The sequence below is a fragment of the Juglans regia genome, chromosome 4 (assembly GCF_001411555.2).
Source record: "Juglans regia cultivar Chandler chromosome 4, Walnut 2.0, whole genome shotgun sequence".
Classification (NCBI taxonomy): domain Eukaryota; kingdom Viridiplantae; phylum Streptophyta; class Magnoliopsida; order Fagales; family Juglandaceae; genus Juglans; species Juglans regia.
Genome location: NC_049904.1, coordinates 1,401,171 through 1,417,475, shown reverse-complemented (window position 1 = coordinate 1,417,475; position 16,305 = coordinate 1,401,171). Strand labels below are relative to the sequence as shown.

At 37.3% G+C, this 16,305-nt stretch overlaps 2 protein-coding genes and 1 long non-coding RNA gene across 4 annotated transcripts; 2 read left to right on the top strand and 1 right to left on the bottom strand.

Moving 5' to 3' along the window:
* Positions 1-1,711: 1,711 nt before the first annotated feature.
* LOC108995178 (ethylene-overproduction protein 1) lies at positions 1,712-7,734 on the top strand. 2 transcript variants are annotated; one of them, XM_018970684.2, is made up of 5 exons: positions 1,712-2,131; positions 2,277-4,296; positions 5,072-5,363; positions 5,450-5,759; positions 7,153-7,734. In XM_018970684.2, the coding sequence occupies exons 2-5, from the start codon at positions 2,282-2,284 to the stop codon at positions 7,383-7,385; spliced, it is 2,850 nt and encodes a 949-aa protein (XP_018826229.1). In that variant the 5' UTR covers positions 1,712-2,131; positions 2,277-2,281; the 3' UTR covers positions 7,386-7,734. The 2 variants fall into 2 exon arrangements, with proteins under 2 accessions (XP_018826229.1, XP_018826228.1); XM_018970683.2 differs by having other exon boundaries at positions 1,712-4,296.
* Positions 7,735-8,862: 1,128 nt separating this feature from the next.
* On the bottom strand, positions 8,863-11,607 carry LOC108995152. Its single transcript, XR_001996817.2, has 4 exons — positions 11,267-11,607; positions 10,840-11,110; positions 9,689-9,786; positions 8,863-9,181 (listed from the first exon to the last, which is right to left on the bottom strand). It is a non-coding gene; the product is annotated as an uncharacterized LOC108995152 (long non-coding RNA).
* Positions 11,608-12,036: 429 nt separating this feature from the next.
* LOC108995138 lies at positions 12,037-12,891 on the top strand. Its single transcript, XM_018970639.1, has one exon. The coding sequence runs from the start codon at positions 12,037-12,039 to the stop codon at positions 12,889-12,891; it is 855 nt and encodes a 284-aa protein (XP_018826184.1).
* Positions 12,892-16,305: the final 3,414 nt, after the last annotated feature.

Genomic DNA, 16,305 nt, shown 5'->3' with positions numbered 1-16,305 from the left:
ACAATTTATTACCCTTCGAATGCATTTTAGCTGCCGTTCGAATGACTAATAAAAAACCATTCGAATGAACTGAGAACCATCAATCCTGTTTGAATAGATTAATTGTCTGTTCGAACAGACTGCATGTTTGAAGATTTGAATAAATAGTAATTTGTTCGAACACATTTGTCATCATTCGAATGTACCATACACCATTCAAATAAAAATATCGAACGAGCCGTTCAAACATATATAAATCATGTTCGATTAGATTCTTTTGTTCAAAGATAAATATATTTGTTCGAACACTTGCTCCATTCGAAGTGGATGAAATAAATTTGCGTCGTTCGAATGAAATTTTGATAGAGTTCAAACAGATACCTTACTGTTGGAAGAGTACATGTTCCATTCGAACTGTTTTTTGGGACGACAACATTTTGTCCCAAAAAAATATTCTTGTCCTTAAAAGTATTTTATGGGACGAAATTCAAATTTTGTCTCTAAAAACCTTTTGAAATGGACCTTTTAAGATGAAATAGAGATAAACATATTTTGTCTCTAAATCTCTTTTAGGACAAAAATAACAATTTTGAGACAAAATTTTTCGTCCCAAAGAATGCATTATGTTGTGGTGATAATATATTCTAAGTAGTTATCCTCAGTGGTTGAGAATCTGAGATATGAAACCACTTAATATATACAATATCAGTGGATAAAATTGAGGATGACAAAATTTAGAATGAAAAATAACGTTAACATTCTACGATAATGCTAACACATTTCCCAAGAGTCGTAGTATAATATTTTATTTGAGTTAAAGATGCAAGATTAAACTAACCTACTTTGATGCATTAGATAATAGAATAATCAAATTAAAGCACACACAATAAGGCCAGACTTCATCGGCAAAGTAATTAAATATTGATAGGATTATAGTATAGTTTCTATTATTTACCAACTTTTAATATATATATATATATAGCAATCTAATCTTCGAATCTTTAACTATCTTTTGAGGTGCGGGTCAAATTTGTTACTTTAGATTAGGGTTGCTAATTATATGGCCATGTAAGGTTCAATTGTGTCAATTTGAATTCATGTCATACATAATTCATTCTTGAAATCTATTTAACTAAACAAGTAAAATCTTTACAACTTAAATCCATTGATTTCATTTTAGGTTCACATGTTATGATAAAAGTTATCGCTTTAAATCATGTCGTCTCTATCGTATAAAATCGAATTTAAGATGAATGACAGTTAATCCAAACTGATCCATTTAATTAAATAAATCAAAAATTTCAATTCTAATTTGTTAATTGTGATCTATTCATGTTAGATTCGCAAATCTTATAAAAAAAAATACACGTTTATTAAAGTAAAAGAGAGATTAAAAGGAGTAGAGCAACTCTTGTTTTCAATCAAATGGAAGGACAAGTATGAATGATACATGAGGCAAAAGCCACACCTAAGGTTGTTGGTTCTTCTTTATTCCACGTGCTTGGTGGGAAGGATGGAGGGCACTCTTCGTGTCTGATATCTCCGGAAGATTAGGGATCGGAAATTAATTTGAAAGAGATAGAAAGGAATAATAAATAAATAATGGGATTGGGGGGTGGGGCTTGTGAGGGAGATCTTTGGACTATTGGAGGACATAGGCGTGAGACTGTGAGAGACAGCCCGACTTTAGCGGGCTTCCTCTTCTACAGGAGTTGTTCCAAACATACGCAGATGACAGACACAGACATCCTCAACCTTTTACCAAAGATAGAAATTTAGAAACGCACCTAAAGCACGTACAGCGAGGGAAAAGGAAAAAAGAAATAAATACAGAGAGAGAGTGTTTTTTTTCGTGTCTGTGTTTTGTGTGTGAGAGAAAAACCATATATACACAGATAAACAGAGAGAGAGAGAGAGATAGAGAGAGGGTGGCCGTTGAAACGGTCACCTCCACCCTTATGTCTGGTTGGCGACCAACGTGATCAAGATCATTCCCCTTTCAACCCAATAGAAAATTCTACCCCTATACTTCCCAATTCTCTCCATTTTTTGGGGGAAAAAGAAAACAAGATAAAACAAATCCCAGAAAATCTACCATTTTTTTTCCCTCAATCCCCATTCCCCAAGCGGCGGTGTTTGTCTTGTGTAGAAGGTAATTCATTCCATTCCTTCTCTACCCATTTCCTCATTTGTCCTAATTTTACGATCTTTCTTTTGTTTTTTTTGAGCTATAAAGGCCATTTGGCTTTTCGGAGAGTTTTTGTATTCAAAGAGCTAGATTTATTGTTATACTACAGCACACATGCAGCACAATCTATTCACCACAATGCGTAGTTTGAAGATCATGGATGGGTGTAAAGGCACTCAGGTCTACGCTTTTAACCCATCCGGGCCTAACACTGGTGGTGGTGGCGGCGGTGGCGTGGGCGACAAGCTTTTAAACCACCTCCAGGATCATCTCAGGGTCAATTCGATTCGATCCAAATTGAATCGGGGTTTCCAAGCTCCTCCTAACACAGCCCCGAATGTTGTACCTGAGAATCTTCTACCACACGGACTCCCCAAGACCGATCTCCTTGAGCCACGGATTGAACCGTGCCTTAAATCTGTTGATTTCGCTGAAACCTTAGCTGATGTGTATCGCAGGATTGAGAATTGTTCTCAGTTTGAGAAATATAAGGTGTATCTTGAACAATGTGTGATTTTCCGGGGGCTATCCGATCCCAAATTGTTCCGGCGGAGCCTTAGGTCCGCTAGACAGCATGCTGTTGATGTGCATATGAAAGTTGTCCTCGCCGCATGGTTGCGGTTTGAGAGGAGGGAGGATGAGCTTATTGGATATTCAGCAATGGATTGCTGTGGACGGAATCTTGAGTGTCCTAAGGCTAGTTTGGTATCCGGGTACGACCCTGAATCAATATATGATTCTTGTTCATGTTCTCGGACCCCTAGGGAGGAAGTTGATGATGAAATCTTAATGGGGCATGAGGAATGTTCGACTTCGGAGGAGGATGGTGATATGTCTTTTTGCATTGGGGATGAAGAAGTTAGGTGTGTACGATACAATATTGCATCACTTTCAAGACCGTTTAAAGCAATGTTGTATGGTGGCTTCAAGGAGTCACGAAGGGAGAAAATAAACTTTTCACAGAATGGGATTTCTGCAGAGGGAATGAGAGCTGTGGTGATATTTAGCAGGATAAAAAGAGTAGGTTCTTTTGATCCACATACCGTGTTGGAGCTACTCTCTTTGGCAAACAAGTTTTGTTGCGAGGAGATGAAGTCCGCTTGTGATGCTCATTTAGCATCTCTGATCTGTGACATGGAGGACGCAATGTTACTAATTGAGTATGGGTTGGAGGAAACTGCATATCTTCTAGTGGCAGCTTGCTTGCAGGTGTTCTTGAGAGAGCTCCCAAGTTCCATCCACACTCCCAATGTGATGAGAATTTTTTGTAGTTCAGAGGCTAGGGAAAGATTGGCTATGGTTGGGCATGCTTCTTTTGCTTTGTACTATTTCTTGAGTCAGATTGCCTTGGATGAAGACATGAAATCAAACACTACAGTGATGCTGCTGGAGAGGTTGCAGGAGTGTGCAGTTGAAAGTTGGCAGAAGCAACTTGCATCTCACCAGTTGGGTGTTGTCATGCTTGAGAGGAAAGAATATAAAGATGCACAGCATTGGTTCGAGGCTGCAGTTGAGGTGGGCCATGTTTATTCATTAGTGGGCATTGCAAGGGCCAAGTTTAAGCGTGGGCATAAGTATTCAGCGTACAAGCAGATGAATTCTCTCATTTCAGATTATTCCCCAGCTGGCTGGATGTATCAGGAGCGATCTATGTATTGTTGTGGGAAGGAGAAGATGATGGATTTGAAAACTGCAACTGATTTGGATCCAACTCTCTCTTATCCATACAAGTACCGAGCTGTTTCACTAGTGGAGGAGAACCAGCTTGGGGCGGCAATATCAGAACTTAATAAAATAATTGGATTCAAAGTTTCACCTGACTGCCTCGAACTGCGTGCATGGTTTTCCATTGTTCTAGAAGATTACGAAGGAGCTCTAAGAGACGTCCGGGCACTATTGACGTTGGACCCAAATTATATGATGTTTGATGGGAAAATGCATGGCGACTACTTAGTTGAGCTCCTCCGCCCTCATGTTCAGCAGTGGAGTCAGGCTGATTGTTGGATGCAATTGTATGATCGATGGTCCTCTGTTGATGATATTGGATCTCTAGCTGTTGTACACCATATGTTGGCAAATGACCCAGGGAAGAGTCTCCTACGCTTTCGGCAGTCTCTTCTTCTGTTGCGGTATGAATTAAAAAAATGATAATTTTTTAAAGCTCTGTGACTTTATTGATGAAAAGCCTCACTTATGATGTTTTGTTCGATCATTAACTTTGTGCTTTATTAATTCCATTCATTTGCTGCGGAGCTCTACTCACTGACAATAATGTCTTGACATGCCCGGAGATTTAGGTTTCAAAATTGATTAAAGAGGAGTTTTATCTGTCCCCACTGGTTGTCGATTGGGACTCTTAAGGCTTCTTCTAATCCTAGTTGTATTTTAGTTTGAGTTAATTTAATGAGCTTTATGCTACTGTATTCATTACAGTGAATATGGTGTAACTGACATCATCACTGAAGTGAACTAGCCATCAAACTTGTGATCATTAAGGGAAAATAATTTATTAGTATGTGCATAAATGAACAAGTATTTGCTGACAAAGAATTTTGTCTTTGATGGTTTGGTGAATGATTTTCACATCAGAAGTCACCTTGATAAGCTCCAGTAATTGATGACAATTTATCCCAATTTCTTGGCGTTTTAGAAATTTAGAACATTTAGAATTGGTTTGGATCCACAAGCTACTATGAGTAATAATACAAGTTAGTCAACATTAAGAATGAGTTGTGGTATCTATTAGTTTCTTGATGTGATGATGTTAATTATGCAATATTCTTCAGGTGTCCAGTCACAAATGATGGATTTATTCACCTGATAGAGTTATTTTAATTATAGGTGAACTGGGTTGTTTTATTTGTATGATTGACAAGTTTTTTTTTTCTTTTTTGAAAACTATAGGTTAAATTGCCAAAAGGCAGCTATGCGTAGCCTCCGGTTGGCTAGAAATTACTCAACTTCTGAGCATGAACGTCTTGTTTATGAAGGGTGGATTTTGTATGATACTGGCCATCGTGAAGAAGCATTAGCAAGGGCTGAGGAATCCATTTCTATACAGAGATCATTTGAAGCTTTCTTCCTTAAAGCATATGCTTTAGCAGACTCTAGTCTCAATCTTGAGTCTTCAATGTATGTGATCCAGCTTTTGGAGGAAGCCCTTAGATGCCCCTCAGATGGCCTTCGGAAAGGACAAGTAAGTGTCATATTTTAGTAATTATATTATCTTTCCTTTTGCAACAAATTAATGTATTAAATTTGGGTGAGTCTGGTATTCTGCAGGCATTGAATAATCTAGGAAGTGTCTATGTAGACTGTGATAAGCTGGATCTTGCTGCTGACTGCTACACGAGTGCACTCAATATCAAGCATACACGAGCACATCAGGGTTTGGCACGTGTATATCATCTTAAAAATCAACGCAAAGCTGCATATGATGAGATGACAAGGCTCATAGAGAAGGCCCAGAACAACGCATCGGCTTATGAGAAACGTTCGGAATACTGTGACCGTGACATGGCAAAAAGTGATCTTATTATGGCAACACAGTTAGATCCCCTGAGGACATACCCTTACAGATATAGGGCAGCGGGTAAGTTTCATAATGATGTTTTTAGTTATTTTAAGCTTATGAGTACACCAATTTAGTGTTTGACTCGAAATAATGGAAGTTAGCTTAGTGTTCAAGCTACTATCTTTGGTCATGAAAAATCTCTGAAATGTTTGTCATATGGTAGATGTATTTACTCGTAAATGCAATTTTAGTTTGCTTCTCAAAGAAAGGCATGGGTACCTAGTATGTCAGTTTTTTTTTTTTTCAGTTTTTACTTTGAAAATAATAATGGTAATAATAACTGCTGGGTGTCATCTTTCTTTGGGATGAAAAGATCGTCTTCTGGACAAACGTATGTTCTGTTGCTCATATGAGCAGTACACCTTGTGGAGGAAGATTAGAAGGGCCTTCTTTCTTTGTTATACTGGCTTAAAGTATTGAAATTATCTCCAGCATACCTCCTTTTGTAACTTCGTGTCTTCCAATCCTTCATATATACATAGATAATTGCACAGATCCAAATAACCAACTTACTTGCCTCATATTTCATCTCCATCACACGTCCAATGTTACTTCCATAACTGTTGGAGCCAGAACAACTTCCTGGTGCACTATCTGTTGAGTATAGACTGTATAGTTATATGTTGGTAATCCATTCACTGATTATCTTTGGGGTTTCACAACTATATTCCATGTTTTTTAGATGGTGCATTGCCTTGTAAATTATACATGTATATGTATTAACTAGTTGGCTCAGGCATTAGTTTGCTGTTATTGAGCCACAGTGTTGCATGGCTGGCTGGGTTTCAAACCACTTGCGTCATCTTCTACTTCTTTTTTTTTTTTTTCACTCGCATCATTTGAAATTGAGGTCATCGACTTGGAAACTGCATGGACCTTACTTTTCAGGTTAAATTCAATCATGGCTCTGATTGACATCAAAAGTACATTTGATTTTTGTTTTCAAAAGATTTAAAGGAATACCATGGTCTGGTAGTTATTTCAAGCAAATGCTAGTTCTCATTGTTGCAAATTTGTTTTGCAGTCGAGAGAAAAGCTCGAACTGGTCTAGTTAAGTAGGATTTCTTTTGTTATATTACATTCACCAAACTGCAAGTATATCTTCTGAAGTAGACAACAGAACTGGTCTATATTTGTCCTCTCCTATTTGGGGTAGGATTCTGCCAGGATATTGGTGATACTTACAAAAAGAGAGAGGAAAGACAGCACTCATACTCAGTGTGTAACAAAAGTGACCAGACTTATAGTTGAAGGTGGTGGATAGTTAACTTTCCTGCACTCTACTTCATACTTTGATATTCCAAGCAACTCATCTTATTATCACCTGTTATCATCTTCACATTTACACAAATTTGTGTATGAATGTGTGGACCATTTTTTGAACTACTAACATGGGAATTACGTCCTACAGTTTTAATGGATGACCACAAAGAAAACGAAGCCATAACAGAGCTTACAAGGGCCATAGCTTTCAAGCTGGACGTGCAGCTGCTACATCTTCGAGCGGCATTTCATGAATCAATGGGGGATTATATCTCCACCACTCGGGATTGTGAAGCAGCTCTCTGTCTTGATCCCAGCCATGCTGATACTCTTGAGCTCTATAAGAAACCAAGGGAGCAAATTAATGAACAACAAAATTGAAGATCAGAAATCCCTATTTGTGTTAATTTTATTCAATATTTATGGGGACAATCCTAGTGCTGCCGCTGGCTCTTTTCTAATACATGGCCACTACTGTGTCAGCACAAGATGCTTGTTTTTTGGATTAGTCTCTAGAAACTTTTGAATACCAGACTTGGCCTGGCCATTGGTAGAGAAGGAGAATTTTGTTTTGAAAAGAAAGGGAAAGTACAGGGGCAAGATACTATGTAAATATGTCAACTGCGCTAGCTGCTGCTGCTACTGACTATACTACTTGTGGTTGAGGCGGTTGTGAAATTAGCCACAATGGTTGCGAAGCATGTACATGAAATGGCAACTTGTGGTTTAAGATTGTCTTGTTTAGAGGCATACATTCATTTTTTTTTTTTTGGCAGAGTTGCAATGTGCCATAACTTTTTCAGATCGCTGTCTCAATCGTTGTATGAACTTCACAGTTTTTCCATGTGATTGTCAGGAAAAGCCGAAAGGGGTTTATTTTCTTGCAAAACTTCCAATGAGATTGCATTCAGACCTTGCTCTGCATTCTTTTCATTCAATATTTTCTACTTTCCAATTTTTTCCCTCTACATTAGGTAAACCTTAAGTGAAGGACTACCATGCAAGACTTATTGACAACTAGCGAATGGACACTGCACTGGATGTGAAGTTTGGTTTAAGCAAAAGGAATTCAAAGCACTGCAAGAATAATGACACAGTAAAAAATTAACATCTCTTACCACTACAAGTAAATTTAATTTATGAAACTTTGGTTGGTAACTCCCATTGCTTTGGTCAAGTTGAGATTGGTTTTCGAAGATTGTGAAGGCATATAACCCGGTTCTCCAAATGAAAAACCTAGATTTGAACCCCCCACCCCGCCTTATAAAAAAAAAAAAATTTGAGTTAGGTCCCTCGCACATTTTTATTTAAGAAAACACCATGTGCTATCACAAATTTTGAGTTTGACCCCTTTATTAGAAGAGCATAAGCGCCCTTTTAATGGATGGATCTCCAATTATTTCTGTTGTCGTATAACTGATAGATCTTCCATTTCCACCGCCAAAGCCATCCTTTAATACGATCTGAAAATGGGTAACTTGTGCGGGTAGAAGGAAACTTGACTGGCCACCCCAACCAGACGAACCAAAACCAGTGAATTGCCATTGATTCACTTTCAGAGAAGTTTATTTTACAGTAGTTTTCAAGAATTAAGTCGAAATGACGGGAGAACCATTTTTAAACAAGTTCTACATTGGCTTGATTTACATAAAAGCAATTAAATCCATGAATGGACCACTATTATCATTGTGCGATATGTGGCATAAGGTCTGAGCAACAATGACCCATCTATCATCTCTCATCTGTTATGTTGTGAAAGAGAATCCAAAAGATTTCCAGGATTTTCTGTCTGGCTCGTTGCAATTTTTAACTAACAGCTGCCTGTTTGATCTGTTATGAATGCAAAGTACGTGAAAAAGTATAAACGGTTGATATAAACATGCAAAAGTATAAAAAGCAGTTCTACAAGAACGCAAAACAAAGTCTGGAACATGATATTTTCTCGGCTATTAACCCCCTTGAGGTTTGATATGATATCTTCTTTGTCTGAATGTTAAGATTGTTTTGTTTGTTCATTGTTGACAGTAGGGCATGGAGATTGCCATGTCAACATAAACAACGGCAGTCTTTTGAGCAGAGGCTTCAATATTGGAAGTTGTGGGGCTTAAACCCATTATACAAGCTGGAAAAACGCTCACGGTATCGATCCAGGTTCCTATGAAATGCAGCCTTGAGTTCTGCAGAATCCAAAAATTTCATCAAAATATAACCAGAAAATTTGCTATGCACATTACAAACAAAATGCAAAAATAACTTGAGCCAACTAAATGTGTTGTTTGGTAAATATTTGAACAAATCAGGGAACGAACTTTTCAAAACACATTTATTGAATAAGCAGCCATATCTCTAATAGGCAATTTGCTTTCCAATTCAGGACCTTGAAATAATTTTCCACAAAATCGAGACCCTCAATATACACAAAAGCAATATATAAGATACTCTATTACACAGTGACCCATAGCAGATGGCACACTAGATTAATCTCCCTAAAAAACAAAGAAACATAGGGAAAGAATCTTCCAACAAGTAGCAAAAGCACAAGGGGTTGAGTTAAAAATTCATAATCTAAAGCAAACATCAAATGCTTACTTATCCCAATCAATTACATTTATTTAAAGAACAGCAAAACAGCAAAGACTTCAACATTTGTTTTGACATAAGAGAAAGAATTAAGGGCCGCCAACCTCAACGTCGGATTTTTGGGGGGATATTTATGCCCTCACTATTTCACCCTTTTGGCTGCTAATGGGTTACCCAAATCACTCAAACTCAGTTATGGAATCTGCATCAATAGCCAACAAAAATGCAAAATATCAATAGCACACCAGACATAATTTCTTTTCAAAAAGGAGGCCTTGAATGTAATGTATTCCATTCTAGTAGTCAAACATCTAATTTTTAACAAATTTGAGCTGGAAAAAAAGACTTCCATTGGTCGATTGTAATAGACTTTAATGGCATGAGCATACATGAGTTCCTTGTATCTTTAGACACTCATGCATAGGTATCGCTCTTGTATATATTCCGTGTACTTTGCTATTCATATTTTTAATAAAACACTTATTTACTGATAAAAAAGAAAAAAGACTTCAATAGAAGGGTAAAATGGGTGTATAGACTACAGGCAGCCAGCAAAAATAGAGAGGCTAAGTAAGATTTTATAAACATTTGCTCGGTAAAATTTGAACACAAAAGCAAGATCAGAGAGGTTGCCGTTGCTGCCTGCAATGCTTTGATTCTAGATCTCATTCAATTAAAGAGAAGGTTAGATAACAGATATGGTATATTTAAGCATAACAACGTACTCAGCGACCACCAGCTCAATAATCCTCACTTTTTTTTATCAGTGGGAAACACAGGTCCATAGGATCTTGAAACCACAACTTTGCCACGACCCCCATTTTCTTAGAGGAGGATCTGTTGGTTGAGATATAGCTCTCTGGTAAATTTACCATTCTTATGCAAATCGTGCCTCAATCAATTCACTCCATGGGATGAATAAGCTAGCTACTTAAATTACATGCAATGATGCACAAAGATCAATCACATAGCATTTTTGCTTAAACATGATGAAAACACTAATGACTGCCATTTTCAGGAAATTACAATCAACCAAATGCATTTACAGGCATTTCAATCCAGCAAACCACATATATACAACTTCCTAGCCATTAAGAATACTTTTGGTTGAAAAAAGGAAAATCTTTTGAAAACAGCTTGCCATCAAGTTCCTTGAATCTCTAAACCTATTTCACCATAATGCAATAAAAACAACAACACTAATAATTAATACCGTGAAAAGAAATAATTAACCCGTGAAAGATAAGTAGAATACCAAGCCAAAATCAAAACTTTAAGGCACCGAACACAAACGGGTACTGAACCGTGAGCGGAGGACATTGTCGAAATAGTGAATCCCTGGTAATCCCAATTCACTTTGGAATAGGGCCAATATTCTCCACGATTCTCTCAATCCCAGCAAGAAGTACACCTCCCCCAAAGATGCATCATTGACATGGAGTCGACGAGCACGTGGGAGTCGTGGCTGGTGACCCAAGCCGAGCTTGCTCTGACATCGTCCATGGCGCCTGAGGGGGCGGACCACACTGGGTATTGGTATAGTGCTTTTAGAACGTTAGAAATTACAGGGGACAAAGTATTTATGATACGGTTGGACAAAACCCATCTACAAATATAACGACACCATTCTCCAAAATATTTTTATCTTTCTGAAAACAGAGCACAATGCTGGAATCAATTACCAGGATCAGGAAGGCCGTGCAGGCGATCCACGGTGCCTTTCCCGTGCTCTTCAGGAGCTTCTTGGTCACGAGTACAACCGCTATGCTTCGAGATTATGCTGCCGCTGGACTCGTTCCTTGGGCCCGCCAGCCTCTACGGGTTGCCACGCTATAGATAGTGATAGATTGAGAGAATGACAAAGTTTGAGAGGCTGAACCGCCCGAAGGGACGGAGTGGAGGGCGACCAAGCAATGGAACAGTCGAAGGGATGGATGATCCCCGAACGAAAGCGAAATTGGAGTGGCACCGATGGTCTGAAGAGGCGAAAAGGACAGTCAGATAAGAAGAGAGACAATCTGATGGAAACAAAAAAGTAATCTGAAAGTGTAAGAACCGTGCGGAGCTCGAGAACAACATAATTATGATCAAATTTGCAGTCATAAAAGTCTTTGAGTCTTGTGTATTCATTCTGTAAAGTGATTAAATTTTAGATTTATGTGAAAAACTATTTTCTTAAAAATGAAACTTTATTATCTTTTAAAGTTCGTGCACCACTTTTTTCTACGTGCCTCAACTTTCCTCAATACCACACAGAAGCCCTTTTCACCTCTCCTGTGACCATTTTAAAGTAAAACGCCAGGCTTAATGTCCTGCACGAGAAACCCATATATTTCCAACTACTCTGTTATAATTTTCCCCAACTGCCTCTAGCATTTCCTCCCTTATCACTCGATTAAAGCTCCCGTTCTCTCTCATTTCTTTCTGTGGTCTCCATTGACAGATAGTCTTTATGGAGCGAGGAGAACTTAGCGAAGAAGCTAGGAATTCGAAATGTTCCTGCAGAAAGTTCAACTTTGATGCACCGCTTTTGTCGACAAGGCGTACCGGCGGCTATGCGGGTGAAGAACTGTCCTGCAGAAGTTCACAAGGTTTTGCAAGTGATAGGGTTCCATTTTCTTGGGAGCAAGCTCCAGGCAAGCCCAGAAACTTGGAGAGAGATGACATCCATGATGAGAATGAGAATACTCCTCGTCTGAGACTCCCACCATGTCTTTGGCAGCTTCAATCAGCAGAAGCAACAAACAACGATTATCCTTACAATGATGTTGATGATCATGCAGTACTTGCTGATTTTGATGATAGTTGTGATGGCAATAATGGCGGCGATGATGCTGCTTTCTCAGATGCTATGGACGTGCTCTCCTTGTCAGAGGCAATAGACATTGTGACAAAAGCCGAGAAAGATCATGAATTGGATGGTTTAAAGCTAAAGTTTGCAGAGTCGAGCGGGAAGGAGTCTCCAAATTACATGATCAAGCGCTTTCTTCGTGATGCCACTGCATTGGCTACATCATCTGCTTTAACCTTCTCCAAGAGTTTCAACAAGAGGCTTCCTAAACCGTCCGATTACCCTGAAGCTTGTGGGTCTAACGTAGTAAGCCAATCATGTGCTTCACCGAAGGGTTGTGGCCTAGAAAGTCTCTTCTCCTGGCGCATGAAGCATAAACTTTGTAGCATAAAGAGCCCTATCCGGCAAGAATCTGTAAATGTACAACCTCAATCTAGGGCAAAACAAAAGAAACATCTTTGTTCATCAGCTAATGCTTTAATTAGTAACGTAGATAAACGTCGTACTAGAGACTAATGATAAATTTTCTTCTTTTTTGCGATATCAGTTCAAATGGTAAGGCAAGACTGCATAAGTACTTGGGCTTACAGAGACTTCTGAAGATATATATTGTCTGATACATACATATATACATATATATATATATGTGTGTGTATATATATATATATATATATATAGTCGGATTCATGTTGGTTCTGGAGTAGCAATATATAATGAAATCTATTTCCATTTTATAGCATTATATATGTCAACAGTATATGACAATCGAATTGTTCATTAGATTCTCACTAGAAAAACAAAATTCATTTGAGAAGATCATTATTTACGACGAGAATGATTATTTAGGATAAAAATAGACTCATTTTAATAAAAAATAATTATTTTCGTATGAAATAATTTACAATAAATAAACAATTTTCTTTTATTGTATGCACATGAGTTGTTATTTGTCAACTTGAAAGTGAAGTTGCAATCGTACTCTTTCGCAAAGTCTGTACTTGTGTAATGTTATATATACATCAATACAATTCTGGGTTGATCTAAAAGAGAGCACGTCTCGTTGTAGGAGTGGCTTATAACTTGTCACACTTTTTGTAGATATATTATATTATTTGAAAAGAGTTTTTATTAGTATTGAATTTTGGATAATTAGAAATAAAAATAACTGCTCGTTAGAAAACGTTAGAATTAATGATCAACAGCTACGTTCCTTAATTAATGGAAGGAAATAACGATAAGAAACAATATGTAAACAAGGATCTTGGCCTATTTATATAAAAGTTTGCGATTCTCCGTCAATAACAACATCAACATAAATATTAGAATATAGGCTATAAACCTCCATCTAACACTCTGCATGGAGAACAATTGTGTGAGGATTCACAATTAATAAATTATTGATTTTAGGAATGCTTGATCAATGATAGCAAGAGGTGAGTGTTCTAATAGTTATTTTTATGAGATATAATAGTTACAGTCGTAAGTATACAAGCGCCGTACAATCATTTTGAAAAAAGTGATCAATAAATATGAGACTCATATGAAAAAAATTAATTTTTTAATAGTAGACCTTACTCTTTTTTAAAACGACTGCACGACGCTTACACATTTTATGATTTTATACATATCTAAAATATTTTGTTTGTTTCGATTTTGTAAATCAAAAGTTTTTGATTTATCGATGGTTAGAATTAGGTTTACGTTCATGGTTTTATTGATAAAAACAAAAAAATAAATAAAGAAAACATTTTCCTTTTTTTAACCTAAAGTAGGATACAGATTAAAATTACAGATCACTCGACTGGGGGTTAATTAGACTAGGTGAGTTTTTCGCTGGTTGTCAAATCCATGCAGTTGCGTCTAGCTCTAGCAGCATCTGAAATTCCCATGAGCCACATATATACTAGAAGCCGGCGCCTAACCATTGGGCCATTGAGTCTCTGTTCAAAATCAAACGATGCATTTGTTTTATAAAACTGTTAAAAAAAATAAAAGATCAAGTGTTTGGCTAACCAGGCGGATTAATTATGACTAGTTTGTCAGCAATGTAAATTTATTTTGAGTTATCTTGATATTTTATTATTTGTTGATGTAATATCATCATTGGATGAGTCTCATATGGTGATTTTATTAATTAAAAAAATGTCATAATAGAGTATAAATATTATTAAGTATTGAGAATGGCCACAGCATATCTTAAGACACAATATTAATATTTTAATATATTTGATTGTATGATTGCATAATGGCATTTCATAATACAATTAAATCATTATAGTAATTACTTGGCCTTACATAGAGGTAATTATTAAAAACAAATGTGACTTGATTGGAATAAGATAGTGAAAAGGAGATTTTCTATACCCTTAGGTGCGGGTTCTGTTCTTCTTAAATATTTGTGGAACATTAGTCTTATTATAATATATATATATATATATATATATAAGCAAATATTATGCATATTGTGTGGCGCCTTGTTCCCCAATAAAGGTCTTGATGAGGATACGTGGTGCCAATCGGTCGGCAACTCCTATGGTTTAGATTAGGAATAGGCGTGCAATGCTCTCAAGGAAGTTCACGTGTCAGTTGCTATTCATTTATACCACTGCGGAATAAGTAAATGTTTAGTCAGAGACTAAACACTATTCATACCAGAGACCTAAACAATAAATAGGTTCATTCATTAACACAAATATCTATATATTATTGTCACTTCCTAAATAATATTACACAGTATCATCTGTTCATTTCTTACATCCAGGTACGACAAACTAAAAGTGGTTTTTCGCTTGACTAAATGATACATCTCTAAAATCATACAAATACTATTAATGGATACATGCCTCTGTTACTATTGCTCGAGCGAGGTTGGTCTTTGATCCTCGAGTACCTTTTCTTGGGCTAATTCTACATCAAAGTATATGGTTTCGATAAAGGAAATCATAGGTAGATTAAACAGTTATGACAAAATTGTTAATGAGAAACAATGCACATGAAGATTTAATGCACATGTTTTGAATTCCTTCATGCTCCTCTGGTAGTGCCCCTCTATATGCTACTGGGCCTACCTTCCCCAACACTTGGTAAGGTTCAATATATATTGGGCTTACTTTTCCTTTCAGCCTAAATCTCTTTATTCTTTTCATTGGTGATACCTTGAGATATACCTAGTATCTTCCATAAAGGTCAATTCCTATCTCCTTATATCGGCATATTCTACCTACTTTGGGTCGTGGCCATCCTTTCCTGTCAGTTTGACTTGCACCCTCATCTCTTGTATGATCTCCAGCTCAATCACTCTAGCCTCACCCATTTCATTCCAACATAATAACGATCTACACTTCTTCTCGTATAATGTCTCATAAGGGGCCATCTGAATGGTCACCCGATAACTATTGTTATAGGCAAATTTGATGAATGGGACGTGGCTTTCCCATGGATCTTTAAAGTCTAACATGCATGCTCTCCACATGTCCTCCAGCATCTAGATTGTCCTTTTCGACTGTCCATCAGTCTATGGATGGTATGCATTACTAAATCTTAGCTTAGGGTCAATTGACACTTGCAAACTTCTCTAAAAGTGAGACATGAATCTAGGATCTCAATCTAACAATATGGTCTTGGGTAAGCCTAACTATCTCTCTTATATACAATCGAGTGAGCTTACTTAGTGTGTCCGTAGTAATGACCGGAAGAAAGTGGGCACCCTTGGTCATTCTATCTATGATTACCCAAATATCATCTTTACCACTGGGGTTTGGTGTAATTTGACCAGAACATCTAAAGCTATGTCTTCCCATTTCACACTGGAATTGGTAAAGGCTGTAAATTCTTAGCCGATCTCTATGCTTGGCCTTCACTCTCCTACACGTGGCACATTTCTTAATGAAATGGGCGATATTACGTTTCATTTCTTCCCACCAGAAACCT